Below are 25,632 nucleotides of genomic sequence, written 5' to 3'. Positions count from 1 at the left end.
TCAAGGGAAGGGGACAGAGACTCTGTCTCTTGATGGAAGGAATAGCAAGGTTCTAAAAGAGATTGTGGGTGGAGGTGTTGTGGCCATCTTTGGAACACACATCTACTGTAGGAGGCGATGCCAGGAAGTACTGGGGAAAAGAGAAATGCCAATAAAGGGTACGCTGATGAGCACGTTAACTTGGTGGGCAAGTGGGGCTAACTCCTGCTAGGGACTCTCTGAAGAAGCATTATGCATCAGAATTGTCCCCCTGAGGGACAGGGGGCTGGGTATTTATTCACTGACTCCTGCCCCTCACTGGTTGAGGGTGGCCTGAGGATGTTACATTTCTGCCATTGTTGACTGCTCTGTACTCAAACTAAGCAAGCGTCTGAGGACAGAGGATGAAGCTGCCTGCTTAGAGTATGACCTCAGAGGTGGTCCAAGGGAGTTAGGGGCAGGACATCAATAAATTCCTTTTCTGTCCAGACCAGCCAGAGTCCACGTTTGTTGTCTGCCGCCAAAATCTCTGACTACCTGCTCCCCCCATCTTGCTCCTGGGCTCTCTACTCCTCCCCTTCTCTTTCATTTTTGACAAAGAATCTCATGCAGCAGGCATTTGGGTCTACAGAGGAATTTTCTAAGTGTTTGGGAAGAGGGAAGGATTTCCTCTTCCCATAAAGGTGCCATAAAACGAACATTAAATTTTAGATTCCCCCACCCCTGAAGTGCTCTTGCCCATTTCTACGTCCAGGATCCTGCCATGTTGCTTGGTCCCATTCTCTCTTTCTGTTTTCCTCTCCATTTTCTGTCACTTCTACCAACCCTTGAGTTTCCTGTTCTTATTTTAGGCAGAAAGTTTGCCTTTGTCTTCTGCAGCTTCGGTGCCTGCTGAAGAACCCCCATCTCCGTGGGGTCTTGAGACAGCTTCACACCTGACAAAAAATAATTATCATTCATCTGCTATTGGCTAGGCATTGTGCTAGACCTAGAGGATTTAGTGATGAGCATATATGCTTCTCGTCGTCACAGGATGGCTGCCGGCGCCAACCAGGGCAACCTCTTTCCTCGCTTATGTCTTAGCTCAGGTCGTTATACCAAAATACCACAGATGGGGTGGCTTACACAATAAACATTTGTTTCCCACAGTCCTGGGGGCTGGAAGTCCGGGATCAAGGAGTGATGAACCTCTTCCTGGTTCACAGACTGCTGTCTTCTTGCTGCTGTCCTGTGGTGGAAGGGCGAGGGAGCTCTCTGGGCTCTCTGCCTGTAGGAATGCTCGCTTATCACATTCATGAGGGCCCTGCCTCCCACAAGCCCCACCTCTGCATGCCACCACACTGAGGATTAGCCTTCCACATATGAATTTTAGGGGGACACAGGCTCAGTCCATAGCAGTTCACATCCAGTTGGAGAGGGACCCCCAACCCTTGCCCCAGCGATGATGGAATTAAAGCTTTTCCCTCCAGTCTGATTGAGTTAGCTTGAGTCAGGGTTAAGAATGTTCTCCAGGGACTGGCCCTGTGTGAGCTGTTTAAGCATGGGTGCTGGAGCTTGTCACCCACTGGGATGACTGGGATTGGCCCAGAGGAGACCAGCCAGCCACACCCCTGAGGTCAGCCTTCTTTGAGCCACCCAGAGGGGCTCAGTGGTGGGTGGATGTCTGGACAGATGTGAGGGTTGTTGATGAGGAGAGGGGGGAGTAAAAGTCTGGGTGTCAGTGTCCGGTCCTCTTGACCCACCTTTGATTTCAACAGAAGTTGTGGTGGGAGGTTCTGTGCAAGCCCTGCCAGCTTCCCAGCCCAAGGGCCCTGTGTTGTCCACATTTTCCATCTCTGTGGGAGCTTTGCTTATTCACAAGCATATCCCAGAGATGTTAAGGTATTCACTGATGGGGACAAGAGCTAGTGAGTAAAAGCCAGTCTTCCACTGTCACAGGTGGACAATTGTGAGAGGTGTTCCAAACCATTTGGAACTTTCCAGACCCTTTTTAGAGACCAGCAGTACCCAGCCGTGTTGTTGCAGCAGTGGGCTCACTAACACCCCCTTCTGTCTTATTCTTCTTGCCTCCCACTCCTGGTTCCTGGAATCACCTCCCAGAGGAACCACCTGCACTCAAGTCTCTGGCTCTGCTACCAGGGGTGGGGGGCAAGGAGGCAAAACTAGGTCATCCCCAATAGTTCTGCCCCTTGCCTGGGTTAAAATGACACATCTCTTGCTAGATATGTGACTTAGGGCCAGTCACCTGTCTGTGCCTCAGTTTCCTAACCTGCAAAATGGCCATAACGATGGCATCTAATTCGTAGGGTTGTTGGAAGAATGAAAAGAGATGATGTAGGTAAAGTCCTTAGAACAGTGCGCAACACACTGTAAGTGCTCAATAAATATGAGCCGTTTGATTACATTTTGAATTAATAATAGATCTTGAAGGTCTCTCCGTGCTTGTGCTTCCAGACTCGTCTCAGTGTATTAGCCAAGATTCTTGTTTGCAAGTGAGGAAAGCCAAAGTGAATTAGCTTAATGAAAATGGGGACATTTGGCTCCCATGACGCTGGGGTGAAGCTGGGCCTCAGGGAAAAGTGGGTTCAGAGACTTTGTCTCTCACTCGGCACAGGGATTACCTCTGTATGACAGGAACGTGGCTGTCAGCAGGGATTATGTTTGGCTTTTAGCAAGAGAAGCCTGACAAGAGAGGTTTAAAACACACTAAAGCATAAGCTTTCACGGAAAAGAAAAAGAAAAGAGTCGGGCTTTTATTCTCAAAGTCACATTCTGGATAAGATTGATGCTGAAGTGGTAGAGAAGTGGAAAGGCAAAAGGACATGACCCCCTCCTTTTTAGGGGGCTGTCTCAGAAGTCCCATGTAACACTTTCCCTGGCATGTGTTTGGTCAGAATTTGGTCCCATGGCCACCCTGGCTGCAAGGGCAGCTGGGATATGTAGTCTCCATTCCGTGTGGCAGTGTGCGCAGCTAAAATTGGAGTGCTCTTACTAAGGAAAGAGAGAAGGCATAATGATAAGTAGCTAGCTGGTCTTATGACTCAGAGAGACGGAGAGAGGAAATTTCCAAATTCTAGTCAGATGCTCACATTTGAACCAATCAGCTATGGCCATGAGGGACAGAGACTTTTTTTTAAAGCATAAGCTACCATTATTGATTATGACTTAAATGTATGTAGTTCATTAAAAAATAATTATCATTCATCTGCTATTGGCTAGGCATTGTGCTAGACCTAGAGGATTTAGTGATGAGCAAAAAGACACTTCATTCTCAGTCTCATGAAGTTTATAGTCTAGTGGAGGAGACAGATAATGACCAAATGATCACATGGATTAATGGAAAAGTGTACCCTGATGGTAAGTGCTGTAAATGAACAGCACGTGGCCCCTGAGGAAGTGACGACACAGCTGGGGGATGAAGGATGGAAAAGGCATTAACTAGTAAGGGTGGTAGTGATAGCAATGCAGATGGAGTACATTACTGGTGGAGAGAGTAGTTTATGCAAAGGCCCTGTGGCAGGAGAGAGCAAAAGTGCTGAAAAGAGGCAGCTGGTCACACAGTTGAAGATTCAGCTGGAATGATGGAAAGAGCCACGCCAGAGAAGGCTTTAAAAGTCATCCTAAGCACGTTCCACTCCCTCTCTCCCCACAGAGGAGGTCACTGAAGTGCTTTAAGCAGGGAAGTGGGGGTGGTGGGTGGTAGTGACACGATCAGAGAAGATCCTGCATTTTTGAAAAGAACACTGTGGCTGCTGTGAAGAGAGGAAGGGAGGTGGGGGAGGCAGAATGGATCCAGAGAGACCAGTGAGAAGGCCGGTCCTGGGAAGAGATGATGGTAGCTATGGACTAGGGGGGGCGCACTGAGATCATGGAGAGGAACAATCACCGGAAGCTGGTGTCCGACTAGATGCTAGGATGGGGAGACAGAGGTGGGAGAGATGACTTCTGGGTTTTGTTGGCTGCAAGACTGGATGGGTGCTGGTGCCATTCAAGGAGGTGGGGGAACCCTGGAGAAGCACAAGGCAGCCTCAGACTTGGCTAGTCTGTGCTGTTGGGGTACCGGAGTGGAGGGGGCCTGCAGGCAGATACGGATTTGCAGCTTGGAGAGGAGGCTGGAATTGGAAATGTAAATCTGCGAATCTGCCTGTGGGTGGAAATTGAAGCCATGGGTTTCAGGAGAGTACAGTGAGAGGAGGAGAGTCTAGGAGAGAACCCTGTGGAACACAAAGCATACAAGGAGGAGCAGGAACTTGGGTATAGGAACGTGAGTCCGCCAGGTCGCTAGGTGGAGCAGCCAGACAGGTATGAGGAGAACCAGAGCTGAGTCATGGAGGTCTTTGAGAGAATTGTGAAAAGCAGCCTGGAATGCCTGGCCAGTTGAGGTGCTGAGGGCTGCGGGTAACGGGCCCGATCCAGCTGACTTAAACAAATAAAGACACTCATGTCCCACACCATGAAGTCTAGAGGCAGCATACTGAGTGGGCTTTAGGGCGGTTTTTTCGGCATTCCCTGATGTCATCCGGGATATGGGCTTTTTCCGTCCCTCCGCTTTGTTCTCCAGGGTGTGGGCTTCAGGCGAAGGCTGGTTCCCTTCATGGTCACAAGATGACATGCTTCCCTGTTCACGTTCAGGGGGAAGAGAGACTTGGCTTCCTTTCTCTTAAAGGAGAGGGAGAAGCGAACTTTCCTGAAAGCTTCCAGTGAGCCTCTCCTTAAGCTTCTTTGGCCAGAATTGAGTCATAGACCCATTTATCAACCCACGGGGGACGGGATTACTCTTCGACCAGTCAGGACCACCCCTTAAGCTGATGTTCAGTTCCCAGACTGCATGGCTGCCAATCAAGGAGGGAAGGACAGGAGGTAGAGAGTGGGTACCCAGCAGCCATTCCCACCTCCCTCAAGGGTGCCTTCTGTATTGTTTGTTGCAGAGTTAAAAACTCCATTTCTCAGACTTCCCTGCAGCAAGAATAATGACAGTGAATTGGGCTTGGCCAGTTAGATGCACTTCTGTGGAGTTTGGATGGTGGAAGTGGGCAGGCGCCATTTTCTTAGTGCCTTGTCTCTGGCTGCGGGCAAGGTGGTCGTGGAGCCCCAAGTTTTCTGTACCGATGGTCCAGTGTTGAGCCGCCAGCACAGTGGGAGACAGGAGACAGTTTGAAAGGCAGTGGCAGGGGCCTCCTGATTCCTGGGTCCCACTGATAGTGCTGTGTTCCTGAACTCAGTAGTTCCAGTGAGCTGCCTGATGCCCCTGGCTGGTTTTGGAAGAGGCGGCAGCTCCCCTGGTGGGCCAGTTCTGTGGGGATGTTCTAGGGAGTCCAGCTGAGGGCTCTCCCCTTCAGTCCTTCCCGCAATTTTGTCAGCAGCCAGTTCCCTGTGTTAAGCACTTTCTGCTTTAAGGGGATTTAATACAGGGAATGAGATGTTTATAAAATATGGGTCTGGAGTGGGTTCTGCCCCCTGGATCTGAAGCAGATGTAAGTGATGCAACCTCAGATCAGAAGCAATGTGTAGCCACAGAAGACCGTGTGTGGCTGGCGAGGGAAGGCAACAGGTTCCTGGGCTCCTCAAAGCCCCATTGGAGATTTGGTGTGTGGGGGCACAAACTGCTCTCATTGCTGGGGTCATGTAGCACATCGCTCAGATTATAGCTGCCTGTCCAGGGGTATGTGAAGAGAAAGGCAGATGAGCACCGGTCGAAGGTCTAAAAGTTGAGTGTACTGCTCACAAAAGGAGGAATCCCAAAAGATGGCCCCAGGGGAGATAGAGTTCCAGCCTGCAGCCTGGCATCCAGCCCTCAAAGCACATGGGCCTCACCTCTCAGTGGGTCCATGCTGGGGGGTGGAGTTAAGTGGCATGTTGTGATGGTCCCCAGTGAGGTTTTTAGTAAGGCAAGGACCTATTTGTATTTTGAAAGATCACCAAGGTAGCTGGCAAGGAGGATGGAGTGGCTGTTCAACATCTTCCTGAACACTTTTGAAGACAAGTCGTTCACTGGCTCTAGGGGCAGCTTACTGTTTTGGGACAACTTTGCCTGCCCAGCTGAAGTTGACCGTTTTGCATGCATGTACTTGCTCAGGTGTGACCAATAGGGCTGGCCCAAAACTCGGCCAAAGCAGCAGGGGATGAAATGGGGAAGAATTAGGGGTTGTAAACTGGCTGTCAAGAGACAAATCTGGCTCACGGTTGTAATTTGTTTGGCAGGTTTAGTTAACTTGAATTCTCTAAGGTGAGACACAATCTTTCCTGTTAGTCACAGGTTCCAACATTCCCTAATGTCTTAAAGGAACCTGCTTCATTCATGCTATTAATCTGGTTCTTGAAATCTTTGAGTTTGCAACATCAGTATTTGAGGAATATTTAGGACTGAGGATGCCTGGGACTCTGTGGATGTCAAAGGATACCCTCACCCCCCCCCCCCCCCCCGTGTGGGACCCTTGGTGGCAGCTACAGGGTGGTCAGGCTAGAGGGAGGGAAATGGAGTGGAAAAAAATCTAGCTGCAATCAAGAAGATTAATATGTTTTAAAAAATGTAAAAAGGAAAAAAGAAAATCCAGCTGCCGCCCCTGCCCACACCCCTCCCCAGTGACAAGATCTAGAGGCGCTGGTGAGTGGCCAAAGTCCCTTTAATATCCCTGAATTGCGTTACAAGTAATACTGCTGGAGGTGAGGAAGGATGGGGGTCTGGGGTGCGAGATAGGGGAGGAGGAAGAGGGAGGGGGAGCGCCAAGCGCTCATACAAAATATGGCCAAAAGGCTTAGCATGCATGGAAAATTATTGCTGTCGGAAGTTCCTATTTACAGGGTCAACACCCTCCGTAATTGCTTCTGCGACCCCTCTCCCTCCCCCCATCCCTGCTACCTCCCTTCCCCGGGGCGGGCCGGGAGCTGAGAAGCCCTAGAGAAGTGCCCCTGCTCCCGCGGCTCCTCCAGTCTCCACCCTCCTTTGTGGCTGGGTGGGGAGAGAGGGAGGGTCGGAGAGTCCAGGATTCCTGCCCCCAGAGCTGGGCGCCTAGTGATGGGGCAGAGGCGTGTGCTTAATTAAAGCAGACGGGGCCAGGGCCCGTGAACGTGGAGGTGTGTGCTTCGGTCCTCGCCCGGGCATGCAAAAGCGCGGCGGGGGAGGTAGTGGCGGCCACCGGGGGGGCAGCTGGCAGCCCCGGCCCCTCTGCCCGGGAGAGTTGCATAGACGTGGCCGGGAGGGAGCGCTCCTCCCGGGAGCGGAGCGGGCCGGAGGCCCCAGCGGGGTCCGGGGCTCAGTCGGTCCCTGGAACCTGGGGTCCCTCGAGAAGAGGAATAAATAGGAAACAAATCGAGGAGACTCCTCTCTCCGGTCTCCCTGGAGTGGGAGTGGAAGGCTCAGGAGGGCGGGGACCTGCCCCATGACTGGACCTCCTCATACCCCTCACCCCCCAAGTTGAGGGTCAGCAGGCTATCCCTCCCATTCTCGTGCCCCCTTCTCCAGCGAGTTCAGGCTCTGATGAGGGTGAGGCTTCTCCCTCACTCACCAAGAGGGGGTGTGTGTGTGTGGTGGGGGGACAGCCTTTTATGGCCTTTGCTGTCCCTCTCCTTGCCTGGTTCCCTGACCTCCCAGTCCAGCTGGGGAAGCCAGACCATCCCTGGGTGAGGCCAAGAGAGTAAATATAATAATAAATAGATAAATAATAAATAAATAAATAACTGGAGAGGCCCAGCCAGACAGGGGGAAGGGCATTTGTGAGGTGCCCCAGACTCCCCCCAACAAATAAGGAGGGGTACCTGTAGTCCTGGGGGTGGGGGAAAGTGCTCAGAGAATCTGGGGAGAGGGCGCTAGAGGCTGAAGCCCAGGGAGGGGCTGTCCTGGGGTGAGAGGAGGACTACGGTAGGGGGCAGGGCCTGAACTGCCCCTCAAGTCTGCCCCAGGTCAGGTGAACTCAAAGGGGTGAGAGTTGCTGGAGGGTTGAGGGGGTCTGGAGAGAGTAGGGCGTGGGAGTGGTTGAGAAGGCCCCAGGACCTAAGAGAGTGGGAAATGTATGTGAGAGTGGTGTAGGGGGGGTGTGAATGGCTGGACCTAAGGCCAGGCTACAGAGGGGATCAGGGACAGACTGGGGACTCCCAAGAGGGATGAGGATTAGATCCCTAGATGGGCACACATACAGCAAGACTCGGCAGAGACCAGAAGGAGGGTCTGGGGTTGGAATGTGGCCTGGGAGCTGCAGGGCCTGCGTACCGGTGTGGACAGGACAGGCTTGAGAGTCAAAGGTAGGTTTGGGCCTTAGACTGGGGTTCCAATAGAGGAACTGTAGGAGACACTCAGCTGAGAAGTGAGAGGAAAGGTCTGAAAGTTGGAAGGGGAGAGGTGCGGGGTCTGGGCGGGAGAAACTTCCGGCTCCGCGGGCCCGGGAGAGGTGCGGACCTGGTGCCTGAGTTGGGAGCCTTGAGGGCGGAGACAGGGGGTCAAGGTCCGAGTCTCGGGACCGGAAAGGACGATGTGGTCGGGGTGCGCTGGGGAAACCAGTGCCAGAGGTGAATGGTGGGTCTGGGGGGCGGGAGAGAAAAGTTCCGGGCTGGGAGGGGGGGTCCCCACGAGGGGCGTGGGCAGGGAAACGCTGCTGGGGCGCGGAGAGGACGGAGGCGGAGGTGGGGGGCCCCGAGGGCAGCGGGCAGCTCAACTGGCGGGGCCGGCGGGGGGCGGCGGGGGCGGCTCGGCCCCCTTGACGCAGGCGGCCTCGCAGTGCTTGTGGAGGTAGGACTTGAGCGCGAAGCTCTTGTCGCACTGGCGGCAGCGGTAGTGCTTGAAGGCCGAGTGCGTCTGCATGTGCGCGCGCAGGTTGGAGCGGTCGGCGAAGGCCTTGCCGCAGTGCGCGCAGCCGAACGGCTTCTCGCCCGTGTGCGAGCGCATGTGGCCCTGCAGCAGCCAGGGCCGCGAGAAGGCCTTGCCGCACACGCCGCACTTGTGGCGCAGGTTGTGCGTGAGCACGTGCATGGCCAGCGCGGGCATGGACACGTACGCCTTGCCGCACGTCGGGCACTTGCGCGCCAGCTGGCTGTCCAGGCTGCGGTGCGTCTGCTTGTGGCGGCTCAGGTTCGACGACGTGGCGTACGTCTTGCCGCACTCGGCGCACGCGTGCCGGTGCCCGCCGCCCGCCGGCGCCCCCGCGCGCCCCGCGCGTCCCCCGGCGCTCCCGGCGTCCCCCGCGCCGCCCGCGTCCCCGCCGCCCCCGCCGCGCCGCCGCCGCGAGCGCCCGTCCGAGATGAAGAAGGCGTCCATGGAGTAGCTGTCGGTCACGGCCGCCTCCCCGCGGAAGTAGCGCGCCGACAGGCTGGACTGCGGGCTCTCGGGGTCGCTGTACTCCTCCGGCGCCGCCGGCGGGTAGGCGGGCTCGGCAGGCGCCAGCTCCAGGCCCGGCTTCTGGTCCGCATCGTAGCTGCTGGGCGACAGGCAGTGCGGGGCGTAACCTGCAGGGGCGGGAAGGGAGCGGGGACGAAGGTGAGGCGCCGCCGGGGGCGGGTCACTCCCCGCGCCCTCCAGCGCGGCGTCCCCGTGCTCGCTCTTGGGAGACGTTGGCTGCCGGTAAGACAGTGGTCCCTGTCGTGCACCTCCGTCCTGCCTGGGTTCAGATCCTTCCTCCATGGGCCACGATGAAAACAACCCCTACGCCACCCTCTTGGAGCACGGTGCCCCCATGGTTCTGCTGGCTGTGCGTTCACGGTCTTAAGTGCTCACAACCACGCAGTGAAAGTGTTATTGTTATTACACCCACTTTACAGATAGAGACATAAAGAGTCGAAACTCGCAGCTAGTAAGTGATGGAGCCAAGATTCAGACCTTAGCAGGTGGACGCCAGAGGCCATGCTGTCTTTATTCTAACAACATTCTGCTGTTCTGGTGCTTGCTGTAGCTTCTCTGAATCTGTTTCCTCATCTACAAAATGGAGCTTATGTTTGGACAGTCCCTCCCAGAGTCTTTGGAAGGGCAGAGTTAAGTGATGAAAAGAAGCGTGTATTAAGCGTGCACCGGGCTCTGCCTCAGTGCTTTATGTATGTTAACTCATTCAACCCTTACAGACCCTGCGAGGTAGCTACTGTTATCATCCCCATTTTCCGTGTAAGGAAATCGGGAAAGAGAGAGAGAGAGAGAGAGAGGGAGTGAGCACACAGTAATTGCTATATAAATGTTAGCTATTATAATTACGCTTTTTACTTGCTTGAAAAAGCGACTTCACTGAAGATTATTTAATTGTCTGCCTCCCCCACCCGACTATGAGCTTCCAAGGGCTGGATCTGTGTGCCCAGCATGTGCCTGGCTCAAAAAAGGTGTGCAATGAGTAGATGTTGCATAAATGAATTAAAAATCCTGTTAGACCCACTTCCCAGGATTGCTAGAGGATTTAAGAGGTCAGGTGTGTGGCAAGTAATAGGTGGTCTAGGAAGGGGACTTCCTTGTACTTGCTCCCAAGCCTGTTTTGCTCCCAGCTCCACTAGAAGCATTCTGGAGTCTCCCTGTGAGAATTCACCTCCCCCTCTTCCTCCCTCCTCTTTGGAGTTGGACCAGAAATCCTGTCTACCTTGGGTTTGTGTGATTGGTGGGCAGGCCGGCTGAGGCTCTCCCAGGGGATTCCCAACTGCAGGGGCCACCCTGATTTGTCTCCCTCCTCTCCCCCTCAGGGCCTAGCCTGGTCTCAGCACCCTCCCTGAGGACCCTGGGGTCTGGGCTCCCAGGAGAATTTCTGGCAGATATGCACAAACTTATCAACCTGGCACCAAGGTTGTGTTTCCATTGTCTTTTGATTCCGGGAGAACAATGAAGGTGAGGCCCCTTTCCAAGGTTTCAAGCTGGGGAATGGCAAAGCAGGAGATTTGACCCTCTCCTTCTGACCTTGAGACCTACTCTCCCCACACCCCACTTCCAGCCTCCCCCACTCAAGAAAGCAGGCGGGAGAGGACTTTGTAAGCAGGGAACTGGATTCAGAGCTTTCCTTCCTTGAAACCGCCTGCCTCATTCAGCCTCTTGTACCTTTTCCTCTCATCTGAAATCTGGGATGGTAACAGAGTGAAGTCTGTGAAGACTGTCCCCCAGCTCTGAAGGCAAGGTTAGGTCCCTTATTTTTTCTTCTTTCCCTTCAGATGTTGGCACAGGACCCTCTGCACACAGAAGTGGTTGGGGATGGTGGGGATGGATGACTCAGTAGGGAGGGGCTCTGGTTGCAGAGAAGGCAAGGGTGCTGGCAGTTTTTTAACTGGGGAGGGAAGGTTGCCCAGCCTCTCAGCAGCCGATTCCTCCCCTCCTGTCTGCCTTTTGTCTGGAGGTCCCCCACCTCCCACTCCAGGAATCAGGCCTCGTACTCAGGCCCCAGGACATTCAAGGAGCATTATTTCAGACTAAGTGAAATACCTGTCGGGCACTCCCAGACCTCCTCTCTCTGCTATATTTCTTCCCATTGTAACTACTGAGAATAATGATAATAATAGCTAATATTTACTGAGCACTTACTGCATGCCAGGCTCTGTGCTCAGCGCTTCACTCCCATCATCCGACCACATATCACAAAAACACTTCTATTACAGATAAAGAAATGGAAGTAGGAGTGGGTGATGGTACTTGCTCAAGGGATGGAGCAAGGATTGGAACCCACTGCACTGCTCCCCTTGTTTTCCATACCCCCAGAGGTCCCCAAGGAAGGGGCTATAGCTGGGTGGTTCACCTCCTATGCCCAATGTCCCATCTTGTGGGCACTCCATAAGTATTTGTGAAATGGGTGATAAATGGTGATAAAGATTTGCCAGGCCAACCTCACTCCCCAGCCCAGCAGGATCTGCTACAAGCCATTCTGTCTACCTGGTCTTGGGACAACTTGATTCCTGGCAGAGATTCTGGGTGACCTTGAGCAAGTCATGCACCTCTCTGTGCCTCAGGGGATAGATAGTATAGGATCCACTTGCAGGGGATCATTGATCATGTGACCAGTGCCTCGCAGGCTCTGTTATGAAATAAGGATGGCATACTGGTTAAGAGCACCACCTTGGTGCCACACTGCCTGAATGGAGTTCCAACTTTACTATGCCCAGCTGTGTGACCTTAGACAAACTGCTTGACCTCTCTGTGCCTTTCTTGCCCCAGCTGTGGAATGGGGGATAATGTAAGCATGCATACAGTTGTAGTAAGGAGTCTATGAGTAAACAAACAGTAAGTGGAAAATGAACAAATAATGATGAACATCCTAGAGTACTTAACGTGTCAGATGCTATTTTAAGGGCTTTATATACACGAATGCATTCCATCCTCATGACTCCAGTTGGTACCACCTTACACAGATCAGGAAATTTAGACACAAGGTAATTAAGTAACATGCCCAGCAAGTAACTTAGAGCCAGGATCCCAACCCAGTGTTGGGCACATTGCAAACCCCCGATGCATGTGTGCTGTTATGATTAGTAATAATAATCTCCCCAGATGGGTTTCTGTGCTGCAGTTTTCTTGGCATCTGCCAAGACACATCTTGATGTTCTTCTCTGGGCCTCTGTTTCCTGAGGATGTGTAATTTCTACATCATGCTCAGGTGAGGAAACTTGGTGGGTAGTAAGAGTTCAATGAAGCAGGCAAGTCCTCCCCCAGGTAGGGCTTCCTGCCCGTGGTGCCCTCTGGCGGCGGCCTGTAGCCCTGCAGCGCCTTATGCCAGTCGCTGGGGGGCTCTTTACATAGAAATAGGGGGGCCTCAAACAAAGGCTGCTCCTCTGCCTGGGGATGGATGCAGAACTGCCTTCAGGACAGGCCGTGCTGGCCGGACCTGATTCCCAGCAGCTGTGGAGCTCAGCATGGGTGGTGGGGGTGGGGGGGAATTGGGGGTTATATGAGAATTTGCGTGGTCATGTTAGGATGAGGTGGTTCTAACTTGCTTTGTGACCTTGGCCAGGTTACTTAACCTCTCTGGATTTGGTCTGTATAGGAAGAAGGTTGACTGGTATGCTTTAAAGATTCTTTCTGCATCGTGGCTGAATAGATCCTCAGGGACGCCCATTTTCCTGTCCTCCACACCCCCAACCCCCCCCAACCCCACCTCATCCTCCTCAGATCAGCCTAGCCCTCTCCCTGTCTGTGTAACCTTGGCAAGTTATTTAACCTTTTTGTGCCACATATGTATAAGGGAGCTCCTAATAGCATTAAATGAATTAATGCATATAAAGTGCTTAGTACAATGCTTGGCACACAATAGCCTCTCAAGCTGCTTTTATTATCGTCGTCATTATCATCCCTACATGTCCTGGTGATATCCTTCTAATCTACCAGGAGTAGCAGGAGACACACACAGGTGTCTCAGGCTGCTATGTGACCTTGGGCGAACCACCCCACCTCTCTGGTCCTCAAGCTGTGCTCTAACTGTGCTCTAACTGTGCTCTAACTGTGCATGGAACTCAAGCTGTGCTCTAACTGTGCATGGAACTCAGATGGGTTTTAGACGCTTTCCTCCGCTCCACAGGTGACCAGAGATGGCTGAGCTGCCTGTCCTCCATCTGACAGGGTGAGACAGGGCTCTCCTGTTTGGGTCCCGATAGAGGCAGGAACGGCCAGGGATCCAGAGAGAAGGCCGGGGAATGCTCTCATCCAGGCTCTTTTACCCATATCCTAGCTGTGTGACCTTGAGCAAGTCACACAGCCTCTCTGGGCTCAAATCCCCTATTTGAGGGATAGGGACCAGAGCCACCCCTGCCACTTGGAGGGATACTTTGGACATACGGAGATACCGTGCACATGTCATCTGAGAATGACTTCTGGTGTTCTCTGCCTACGAGTCTTAATACTTTAGATGGAAGGTCCAGAATCCATTAAAAAATTAAGAATCCTGCACCCAAAGGAGTGGTGGGAAGGGAATTTTATGAAGATTAAGGTGCTAGGTGCTCCACAGACACAGTCTCCTCCAACAGTCTGGCCCATTGGGGTGAGGGCGGGGGCGTCTCTGATAGATAGCACCCCTACTACCTACCGCTGCTTCCCCTGAGCCTCCCCCTGTGCCAGGCACTATGCTATGCCCCGAGGCCTGGAGGCCCAGAGAGGGGAGAAGGTTTGCCCAAGGTCACTGGCAGAGGAGTTAGGCTTACAACCCTCCAGAGTCTGTTTTTTCCAAAATACCCAAACTGGATGGAGACTCCTGGGGGTGGGAGGTTTACAGTTGGTGGGGAAAAGGGGCAGTGGGTTTCTTCAGATAACATCACCTAGTTGACCTGTGTCTGATGGGATGATGGGGTGTTGGGGCTGGGGAGAAGCTGCTTGAGAAAATGTTCCAGCCCCTTGTAAATTTTTGCAAATAAAAGTAATAAAAGTAATGATTGACACTTAATGAGTACTTACTGTGTACAAGGCGCCCTGCTCAGTGCTTTGTGCACATTAGCTCCTGTCTAAGGGAACATGATAGTCACTTCCTCCAGTGCCCTACAGAAGCTGAAGCCCAGAGAGGGGCCTTGACCCACCTCAGGTCACAAAGTAAGTTCACACAAGAGCTAGGCCAGCCTCCCGCCTCTTAGTCCTGGACTCCCTTTTCCCAGTCTCTCCCAGATTCCCAGGGTCCCAAACTTCCTCCAGGGAATTTCCAGCCCCAGTCCCACTTCCCTGCCTTGAGATGGGCAGAAACAGAGAGGGGCCTGGTGGTGGCCCACTTTCCTGAGGAGGGCCCAGCCCTGCTTGGTGGTGGGAGCTGGAGGGGCTGCTGCATGGGTATATTTAGAGCTGCTTCTTGCTGTGCCAGGGCCTCGGGCCTCGAGAATCAGCTCCAGCCAGCTGAGCAGAAAGCCAGGTCTGTCAGCAGCAAAGCGGGATAAAAATAGTTTCTCCTGTCTGCTCACAGAGCTGGGCAAAGGGGCTGGTACCTCCCCCTCCCCTTATTATAGCATCTTTGTTAGCTGTTCCCTGGGCACTAGACCAGAAATGACACCCACCGCCTGCAAGGGCCTGGCAGCTGGTACACCTGCCCACTGGGGAGGGGGTCCCTGGGTCCAGATGATCAGGGGACAGAATGAGGTCTGGCCCAACGTGACCACAGCTGTAGGGTGTGGGGCTGATGCCCACTGACCCAGGCCCAGGGAGTGTCTAGAGGATTCCAGAGTTCCTCCCCCGCTCCAGAAATCCCACATATTCTGTTTTTTCCTGACTGTGACCCAATTCCTGTGGCCCATAGGGAGGTCCACAGCTCTGCAGGAATCAATAGGAAAGATTTTTCAAGGGGTTGTGGAGATAGGAGTAGGTGGCTAAGGGTCTTGAATTGCCTAGCACTGGCTGGTGGAGCAGCCTCCTGTTCCCTTGGGGGAATCTTCAGCAGGCCCTTGCACAATGCATGCAGGCTCTCCAAGCCCCCCGCTTTCTGCCCTACCGTCTCTCTGCTCCAGAAGGGTGCAATCAGAGGGCCTATTCCAACCTCCCTTCCTATCCAAAGGCTGGCAGCTAGAGACAGCTGGGAGGGAGGTCAGAGACTCTGGGGGCCCCATCTCCTCAGCAGTGTCCCCCAGAGGGCCTCATCTCTCTCACGTGCCCCCCAGAGGCCTCTAGGCTGTGGGGGTCCCTAGAACATGTAGATGAAGCACTCACCAGGGAGTTGTGACAGAGTCCACCATTTATGCCCTTGTGACCTCATGCGAGTGATGGGCCTCCCTGGCCTCATTTGCCTTTGTAGGTTGGAGCTAATCCTCCCCTGTGCTCACTGCCCTTTGCCTATAGTGTGTGTGTGTGGGGGGCGTTGGGGGGTGCAGGGAGTCTTTGGGATGTGTAAATTGCTGTGCTGACATAGGGACTTGATGTACTTTTCTCCCTCAGGAACCACAAACTGAGACTGCTTAAAGAGTGGATGCTCAGCTCCAGCCTTTCATGGCCCCCTTGTGACCCCAGGCTTTCGGGGAGGCCGTGGGCCCCAGATTCTGTATCCCACACAGGCCCTGTTATTCCACACTCCCACTGACAAATTCTTAGGAAAGTCAGATTTATGGATCCCTAGAATGTCAGAGCTGAAAGAGATCAAGTTCAACTGCTTGAGTTCATGAAAGGGAAGCTGAGGCTGGGGTAAGGGAAGACTAGTCCAAGGCCACAGAGAAAGCTAATGGTGGGTCCAAGACTTGAACCTGGGAAACCTTGAGAATGGACCTGAACATGACCTTGGACTAGAAATTCGACCTGGATCTTAATCGTGGACCCTGAACCTGAACATTCACCTGGACCTGATCTTAGACATTGAAACTTGAACTTGGACATGAATTTGTCTGAATCTTGGACTGGACCTATAACCTTGGACATTGACCTTGGACCTAGACCTTGGACCTGGTCCTAGACTTAAAGTTGAACATGGATGTTGGGCTTGGATCTCAGATCTGGACCTGGATGTTAGACTGGACATTGGACCTGGACTTTGAACCTGGACCTCTGACATGTCTCTAACCTGGATCTTGGACCTAGACCAAGACTGAGATGCCAGGAGAAGTGGTAGTTAAAGAAGAGCCAGATGGGCCTGCTGTGTGTCCTTGGGCACCTCCCAGCCTTCTCTGGGCTCCCTCTGCCAAGGGATTGGGGCAGCCCTTTTGCATCCCTGCTCTCAAGATGGACTTTCTGAGGTGTGGGGTGGATGTGTTGGGGACTTTCAGCCGGGCTTCCAGGCCTGGCCTGGAGCGACTCCCCGGCGCCATCAGAGAGAGTGAGAGGAAGTGGGCACTGGTGTAATGTGGTCAACTAGATAAGCCCATGGGCAAGAGTAGGAGTGCTTCCTCGGCCTGCTGGGGAGGCTTAATGTAGCTGTGGAGGGCAGACAACTGTGTTATTGGATTGGCATTGATCCCTCATCTGCCTGGGTCAGATGCACTCTGAAGGAGTATGGAGGCAGGACGAGGGTGGGGTTACAGAGAAAGGGGGCCAGGGAGCCCGGCTGGAGTTCAGAGTCAGGGTGTGAGGGTGTGAGGGAAGTAGGCAGTGAAGATGTCTTCGGCTGGGGTCCATGGAGACTGCTGCCCTGCAGATAGATGAGCAGCAGCCTGCTCTGGGATGGCTAAGAGTCCCCAGCATCTCCCCAGGATAGGGGCCCAGGGCCTGCAAAGCGGTGGGCTTGGTGGAGCTGGAGGGCGAGGGTGTGAGAGGGTTAGGAGGATGTGAGTTGGCATTTCACAAGACTGAATCTGTGTTCAGAATCACTCAGGGAAGAGGAGGGGAAGGGAAGGCTGCACTGAGGCAGAAAACAGTGGAGGAGCAAGAGGAGCGGGAGGGGGCGAAATGAGGCATTGTATTGGACAGGATGCTGGAATTAAATCTAGTCTCCCTTCTTTGGGGAGCTCTGCAGAAGGGCCTGGAGGTTTTTCCATTTGGAAGGCTTCCCCTTCCCTATTTAGGGGTTCTTTGGGCTGGGGGAAGGCCTGGAGCCCAGATGCACCTGCCGCACCCTTTGCCCAGCCCTCAGAGGCTGAAAAGGGAGGGAGTAGGGAGGCAAAGAAGAGCATCGCTTGTGTGTGTGTGTGTGTGTGTGTGTGTGTGTGTGTGTGTGTGTGTGTGTAGGAGGAGGAGGAGTCCTTCAGGAATCCTCAGCACTCCCAGGCATTCCCTGAGCTGGGAGTACACCTCTTTTATTTGGGGCCCTGCATCTTCCATCAGTTGGGAGCCTGTGGCTCTCCTGACCTCCACATTCACGGGCCCCCTCCCCACACCCCTCCCCAGCTTCCCCTCCCACCAGCCTCATCCTGACCCTGTAGCCGTTGCTGCAGGAATGGCTTGTAAGAGGATCTTTCTAATAACTGGAACTCTCTCCAGCCCCAGGCCCTTCCCCCCTTCCCTCTCCCTCTCCTCCCTCCCTCCTTCCCTCCCTCAATCTCCTCACCTCCCCCCCTCCTCTCTTTCTCCTTGTTTACCCAGCACACTTACACACGCTGGGAGAGAAAAACGTCGGCTCAGCAATTTTTCACACTTCCCTCAAACGCTCAGCAAGGTTATTTCCGGCAGAGCGGAGACAACGGGCCACTAGGAGCCAGCAGACTCTCTAAGGACCCCCAGCACCCTGCCCACCCATGGAATGAGGGAGCCTTCACTGTCCAGTCTAGCCACACCCCAGGGATAGGAGAGAGGCCCCTGCAAATAGGATGAGGCCGTCCCTGTGTTTCCCAGCCATACCCAGGCTTGAACGGTCACCCCCTGGTCTCCGGCACTAACCCTTCCCTACTGACGCTGCCAAAGCAGCTAGACCAGGGTGCCTGTCCTCACTGTGGGGCATCCTGCGGAGAATGAAGCCAAGAAATACCTGGTCTCTGAAACTTGGCCACCCTCAGCTAGGCATTGGATGGTAAACAGAATCCTACAGAAACCCTGACAGTGGCCCCCTACATTCTGTTAGACCCTCATCCAGGCATCTCCAGTGCCTCCCATCTCACACTTGACCTTCACAAAAGCTGAGCTTGTCAAAGTCAGAAGGATGCTTGGTTCAGCATCCAAACTCTTCCACTGCCGGGGAGACAGGACCAGAGAAGGGAAGACACTTGCCCAAGGTCACACAGCGAGTCAGAGACCTAGTCTCCCAGAGTTCCAGGCCAGATATCAGACTGTCAGGACAGCCTCAGGATTCTCTGGAGGCTAGGGAGGTGGTCTAGAGCCCTTTGGGGGAGAGGGCCAAAGACGGGTGGTTCTAGAGTGTCAAACCCGGTAGAACCCCCAGGGGAACACCCCTGCTTATAGCTTTGCCCCAACTTTTGCCCTGACCCCACCATTCACTCAAGGGCTCCTTTCAAAGTGTTTTGGGACTGAATTCAAAGCAAGGCACTCTTGCCTCCCTCCTGAGGAATAGTTTGCAGTTTGGGCTGTGTATAAGAAATTCTCTAAGCTTCTCTGGGTTTCCTCAACTGGCCTGGGGACAGGACCATGGGGGCTTCAGGGGGTGGGAGCCCAGGGCTTTGTGTCAGTCCCGCAAGGGATCCACATCCTAGTCTTGCAGGCATTTCAGTTTCTACCCAGATCCTAGCACACACACTCCCCAGCCCTGGCACTGTCCCAGGTCCACCCTCTGTCCTGCCAGCACTCAGACAAGCCCAGCCATATCCCTGGGCCCCTGTCTTCGACCCCAAGAGGCCCTGGGGTCAAGAAAAGAGGGCAGTAGAATAAGGGACATATGGGCAAAGGAAAAGGGGGTTGGTTCTCTGGGGGATCTGGGGGAGGCCTGAGGCTGAGGGGCTGTAGCTGTATCCCTGATCACTCCCTAATTTCTTTGACCTTGATGAGGTCACAGAGCCCTTTGCCCAGCGCCCTCTTGCTACCTGGTTTGATAGAGTGATGGAATGTGGGTGAAGTGCTTGGAAATCCCTAAGGTGGAAACTCCCACCCTCCTGGGCTCCGCCTTCACCACCTCAACCCCCCCCCACATCCTCAACCCTTTCTTCTCTTCTTTTTCTCCCCTCCCCTCCCCTCTCCTCTTCTCCTTCATCCTCCCCTCCCCACACACCCCAAAGCTGATGCCACATGTGATGTCAGATTTCTTACTGCCAAAGAGATGTCTCTTCTCCAGACACCTGCCTGGTATGGGCCATGATAGGAGAACCCTTTTGTGATTTGTGATCCCCTTGATGGGGGATGGGGTCTACAGAAGCAGTCTCTGATTCTTCTCCACACCCTTCAGAGATCACCCCCTTCTGAGGCTGAATGACCTCTCTTGTCCCTCAAACCCTTGTCCTTGCAGGAACTTGCTCTGAGAAGAGATGGAGTGTGTTGGGGGTGGGGGACTTATAAGGAGCAGCAGGGCTGGCTCTGGAGGGGGTTGAGAAGCTGGAGTGGGGAGAAAGTGCAGCCCAGGGGACCAGGAGCCACTTTGGGGGAACCCCTCCTAGAAACCCCCTCTTCCTTGCCGCCCCCAGGACAGGCCCAGCCTTTGGCAGGCATGTGGCTGAGGGTAACAAAAGAGTTGCTGAGAGAGGGGGCCTGGGAACACTTGTCTGGCATCGCCAGGGGGAGCAGGCTTGAAGGGAAGGAGCCCCCCCCCCCCCCCGCTACACCCAAGGAGCCAGCCCTATCTCCCCAGGGACTGGTAGTCCTGGCTCGCTTATCTTCCCCACCAGGGCAGTACACTCAGGCAGCTAGCCTCCTTCCCTCCACCAGGGGAGAGGACCCTCAGACTGCCTTATGCATTAGCCCCCCAGCATTAGTCCTTCGTAGGTGCCTCTCTCTCTTTCCATTCTCTCACCACCCCACACTCCAGCCACGTTCTAGGGCCACAACTTTCAAAGTCCGGGCTGGCGCGTGGCTGTGGGATGGATCGACCCTGCGACTTTCCCTTTGTAGGGACCTAGCCCCTGCCCCGCCCGCCCGGCCCTCGGGAAGCCCGGGAGGAGCACACAGCCAGGGAAATCTCCTCCCGGGGTTCCCTGCCGCGCGCACCTCTCCTCGTGGCCCGAGTTGGGGAGGGCCCGAACTCCCCTCCCTCTCCCCCCCAGCCCCCCCCCCCCCCCCCCCGGGTCCTACTCACCGTTGTCCCCGGGCGGCCCCCGGGCGCCAGGCAGCACGTAGGCGGTCTCCAAGGGGTGGTAGGTGGGGGCCGGCACCCCGCTGCACTGGAAGCCGTCCCCTTTGATCTTCTTTACCAGGAAGGAGCGCGGCATGGTGCGACTGGCGGGGGGCTCGGCGGGGGCACTTGCGTGGGGCCCCGGTGGGGGGAGGCGGCCAGCCGGGCGCGATTGGCTGTCTGCGCGGGGTTTCAGCACTGGACAGCTCCCAGCGGGCCGGCGGGCGGGCGGCAGCGCGGAGCCGGCACCGGTGGCGGCGGCCCCGGCTCTGGCTCGGGCTCCCGCTTGGGCTTGGCGGCGGCGGCGCGCAGACAGGCGATCGCTGGAGCTGTGCTCAGCACTCCGGCTGCCGGCTTTATATGGGACGCAGGCTGGAGGAGATCAGGTGGTCCCCTAGCAATGGAACTGTTCAGCGCTCTAATCCATCAAATGTCCCCCAGGACAATCGCTCCGCACACGTTCCCCTGAACCGGCAGCGGTGGGGGCAGGCCAGGCGCAGGGAGCAGCGGGCAGGCAGGAGGGGAGAAAGTGAGGGCGAGAAAGGCGCAGAGATACAGAGAGACGGAGAAAGAGGAGTGGGGGGGGGGAGGGAGAGAGAGAGAGAGAGGGAGAGAGAGAGGAGAGAGGAAATACACGGAGAAAGACAGAAAGAGACATACAGAGAAAGAGAGACACACACACTGAAAGAGGTAGAAATAGAGACCGAGATGAGGACAAAAAGACACAAGAGAGGAACAGAGAAGGAAAACAGAGATGGAAAGAAGTAGCAACACACGCTCACACACCCATGGGAGAAAGAGAGAGATCCAGACACACAAAAAGAAAGCCCCTCAGGGATGCAAAGAAAGGGAAAGAAAAGTGTAAGGTAGAGGGAGAAGCCGAGGGGAAAGGACAGAGAGTGGTCCGGGCAGGCGGGGTTCAGGCACATGGGGACACAGGGAAGGGGATGCAAAGAAAAGAGTGTGAGCTCGCCAGCCGCGACCCTCCTGCCTCCAGTCCTCTCCCTTTCCCGCAATTCAGAAGTGGCCAGTGTGGACACTCAGCTTTAACTAGAGGAAGTCGTCACCCCCACCCCAGCCTGACCTCCCACTGAAGCCCCCTATTGGGTTTGGGGTTCAACTTTCTTCTCCCAGAACTGGTGGGGGCAGCAAGTCCCCGATGCGGATGCCGGCCCCGCTCAGCCGGTCCTGTTCCGGTGCCTAGCTCAGGCAGGCGCTGCAAGAGGAAGTGAAAATCGTCCAGTAATTAATTTCCCTGCTGCCGGGGGGTGGTGGTTTTGACACATCCGAGGCTGTGTCTTTCCCTGAAGCGGGGAGCAGACAATAGAGACACGTGGACTGAGAAGGGAGAGGGGGGAAGGGAGGGGGAGCGGGGCTCCCACTGGAACTCTTTGCAGGTCAGCTCCTTTGTCTCCAGGAGGATCTGAGCAGAACCCCCCCCCCCCGCACTATCCAGCCAAAACCTGGGGGAGCTCCTGTATCTTGGAGGAACGAGGAGCAGGAGAACTCAACCCCCTTCCCAGAGACTGCTTGGCAAAGTGCCGTGGTGGTGGGCTGGCCTCAGCAAGTATGGGATGGCCAGTGCACAAGAGTCCCAGAATCAGACCCCAGGAATGCCAGGATCTCATTGGTCAACAGCATTTTGTTTATGGGATGCCAGGCTGATGGAGTGGGGATGTGTTTTGGGACTGGGTCATTCAATACCAGTTGGGATACTAAGACCCAGAGAGGGTATGGAGGAGCCTGAGGTCCCACTGTGAGTCAGCAGAAATTTCCAGAAACCCTTGTGTGGCCTTTGGCCACCACTGAGTGAGGGGCGCACACAGTCTTTGAGGTATGATGTAGAATCTTGGAATAAAATTTGGGCCCTTGAACTTGCCAAGGCCCTGCAGGATCTTGGGGGATGGGGTGGGCATTGCCCATCTTCCCAGCTATATTGCCTCACATTTTGCTCCCTGGGACTTTTTTTTTTTTAACCTTAGTCACTGAGGGTTGAGATGATCATACCCCTTGACTCATGGCACACCCCTGTATCCCCTACTCCGGCCACACAAGCCGCTTCTACTTCTTCAGGCTTGGTGCTCACTGGCTTATCTCTTGGCCTCCACAGTGTTTCCTCTCCTCAGATTGTTCTTCCCTCCACTTCATCCTAGCACACCCTTATTTGTCCTCAGGGCTTAGCTGAAGGATCCCTTCCTCTAGGAAGTATCCTGACTTCCTATATTGTGGACTAGCCCAGCTTGTCCTTTAGCCCCTGAGCTTCATGGGGACAGAGACTCTGTCCCATGTTTGGCTCAGCATACTCTTACGATGTGCAGTGGGACATCCCTGCTCCCCTCCTTACTAGCAGTGGAACCATGGCAAGTTATTCAACTGCTCTGTGCCTCACTTTCCCCCTTTATAAAATGGGAATAATAACTGCTGTCAGCTCAGGGGCTTGGCAGCATTACCAGAGTTGCTATATATAAAAGGCTTGGAATGATGCCCGGCATATAGTAGGTGCTCAATACATGTGGCTTCTATATGTACAGTGTGCCTGGAGTACCCCACGTATTTGTGGGGTTCTGTGGAATAAGTGATGACACAGTCCTCATCTCTGCTCTCTTGGAGGTGACATTCAAGGGACCGTGGCTGGACACTGAAAAAGGAAACACTGATATCAACAATATCCTTTCAAATAGTTGCTCAGTGCTGTGAGGAGCATAAAACTGGGTGAGGGGATGGAGAATGACGATGCCTAGCCAGGGTGGCTAGCAAGGGTCTCCTGGAAGAGGTGACATCTGAGCTCAGACTTCTAGAGGTGCTTAGTCCAGTGGGGTAGATGAGACACCTGGGTGAGGGGCGCCTGGGTGGCTCAGTCGGTAAGCGTCTGCCTTCGGCTCAGGTCATGATCCCAGGGTCCTGGGTTGGAGCCCCACATGGGGCTTCCTGCTCAGTGGGGAGCCTGCTTTTCCCTCTCCCTCTGCCCCTCCCCGTGCTTGTGCTCTCTCTCTCTTTCAAATAAATAAATAAAATCATAAAGACACCTGGGTGCCCATGAGCTCCCCTCTGCTGGCCCGACAGTTCTACCATTCCCATCTCCTACAAAGAGACAGTGACACTGAGCCCAGGGGGCTTCCCAAGACACTGAAGGTTCACGGTGTCTTAGGGACAGAGCTGGGATTGGGCTCTCTGTCATCAGGGCTTCTCACTGGGCAGGATGGAGAGGTAATCCCCCCCAGAAGTGACACATCCAAGGTCCTGTAGACCACCAGTGCCAGATTGAGCGTAAGATACCAGGTCTCTGTCCTCCGGTTGGAAGGTGGCACGGACGCCTTTAGCAGATAAGAAGAAACCTTCGGCCCAGAAAGTGAGGCTCAAGAATACCTACAGGGTGGGGAGGCCTGAAGCATGGATGAAATACACAATGGCTGGGACACTGAGAAGGGCCTTCTGTCCCCTAAACCTCCCCTAACACTGGCTTCCTGGTTCCAGGAAGTCCACTTTGAGAAACTAATTTCTCCAAATCACATCAAATAAGTAAAGAACTTTAATCTCGGGGATGTTTGCTGCAGCAGCAGAGACTGGAATAAAAACCCCAAACTGGAGAAAATGGAGAGGGGGCTATGAAGAAGACACCTGTTTGATGGACTATTCTATAGTCATTAAAAATCATCATACAAGGGAAGGGCTCATGGAATTATGTTAAGGGAAGGATGTAGAATCCAGAATTCTCTTATAGCACATTTGCAACTAGGAACCAAAATTAAAATAAACATGCCTAGAAAAGTGAAAGGAGGATGGGAGGCCTATGGGTTTTCTCCCACCTTCTTTTCATGTTTTCTAAAATGACCATAAAATATTTCGGTTCAACAAGCATTTATCTTGAGCACTTGCTAACTACTCCCTTCCTTCTAAAGAGAAGAACTGATACATTTTGTAAAACCCGTCAGGACAGTCATTCTTCTGACTTTTGGGAAGATAGCACTGCTGGTGGCAAGTGTCCCCAGCGACAATAATAATTATTGTTCTATCAACAGCAGCATTGCTGAGCAGCTCTGCGTGCCTGGCACTGTTCTGAACACTCACCCTGCACAGAAGCTGGCCTCGCCAGGGGCTTTAGCTAGAGGGATTCAGAGTCAGCCTGTTTCCATTTCAAATCCATGTTCTGCCACTTGCCAGCGGTGTGGTCCTCGGTGCCTCTGTTTCCTCATCTGTAAAATGGGGGCATTAGCAGGGCCTGTCTCACAAGGGTGATGATTAAATGATAAAGTCCCCGTAAAGTGTTTCTGAGCAGTGCCTGTTACAGAGCCGTTACACAGTAACTTGACTTGATAATTGTTGTCTATTTTAATTTACATATCTCCACTCATCTACGCCTCACCACGGCCTCATGGGAGACGACTCTGTTATGCCCCATTCCACAAATAGGGCTGAAATGACTGGTTCAAGACCACAAGGTCACCGTGTGGAGGAGCTGGGGAGGGTCCCAGATCCACGTGGCCCACTGCCTGCCTCCCCAGGAGCCCTAGGCTTGAATTAACAGGTCTCCCTAGTGGGGACTGCAGGCTCGGCCCTCTTGCCCTCCTTAGTCTGCGCTGGTATCCTCCACATTTCAGCCTTGCTCTGCCTGTCAGGAAGGAGGGTGGCTACTGGTGTGTGGGTGTGGATCTCAGGGCCGTGTGGGTCCAGGTGGCTGGCAGAATTGCCCCGCACCTGCGCCTCACTCTGCGCATCTGTAGAGGGAACGAGGCATCGTATTTGCAGTGTTCACTGCCTGTGATTAGGAAGGAGCAGTGCTCTGAGAGTCAGGAGCCCAACTCTAGCCCCGGCTCTGCTCCCTCTGCTCCCCCTTCTGGGCTCCAGCTTTCTCATCTGTCAAATGGGCATGAGATAAGATGGTCCCTGAGCTGCTGTCCAGAGCCGATAATGGAATTCTGTATGAATTCCAAGGAGGAGAGTGGCCACAAATGCATCCACTCCATGCTGACGGGGCTCTTTTTCTGGTAAGCTACACTTATGCTGCCCTGCTTCTCCAGGGTGTTTGATCCAGGCCCTCCTCCTCCGGGCCGAAGGGGAGAAGGTGGGAGAAGGGTGAAGCTCTGTACGCCAAGACTCACAGAGGCGGTCTTGCCTAAGGGCACACAGTGGGTCCTCTGGAACTTGATAGGTGTGGGGTTTTCTCTTGGGCCACTTTGGA

General features: G+C 54.2%; 1 protein-coding gene and 1 long non-coding RNA gene across 2 annotated transcripts in view; one reads left to right on the top strand and one right to left on the bottom strand.

The window, feature by feature from the left end:
- The window catches only part of LOC116641571, a 72,221-nt gene that overhangs the window by 3,983 nt on the left and 42,606 nt on the right, over positions 1–25,632 (top strand). The window lies entirely within an intron of this gene.
- SCRT2 (scratch family transcriptional repressor 2) lies at positions 8,624–20,637 on the bottom strand. Its single transcript, XM_032419336.1, has 2 exons — positions 20,418–20,637; positions 8,624–9,414 (listed from the first exon to the last, which is right to left on the bottom strand). The coding sequence occupies exons 1-2, from the start codon at positions 20,548–20,550 to the stop codon at positions 8,624–8,626; spliced, it is 924 nt and encodes a 307-aa protein (XP_032275227.1). The 5' UTR covers positions 20,551–20,637.

The sequence above is a fragment of the Phoca vitulina genome, unplaced genomic scaffold, assembly GCF_004348235.1.
Source record: "Phoca vitulina isolate PV1807 unplaced genomic scaffold, GSC_HSeal_1.0 scaffold22, whole genome shotgun sequence".
In the NCBI taxonomy this organism is placed as follows: Eukaryota; Metazoa; Chordata; class Mammalia; order Carnivora; family Phocidae; genus Phoca; species Phoca vitulina.
The sequence above is the reverse complement of the archived record's forward strand: the minus strand, read 5'-3'. Positions and strand labels throughout refer to the sequence as shown.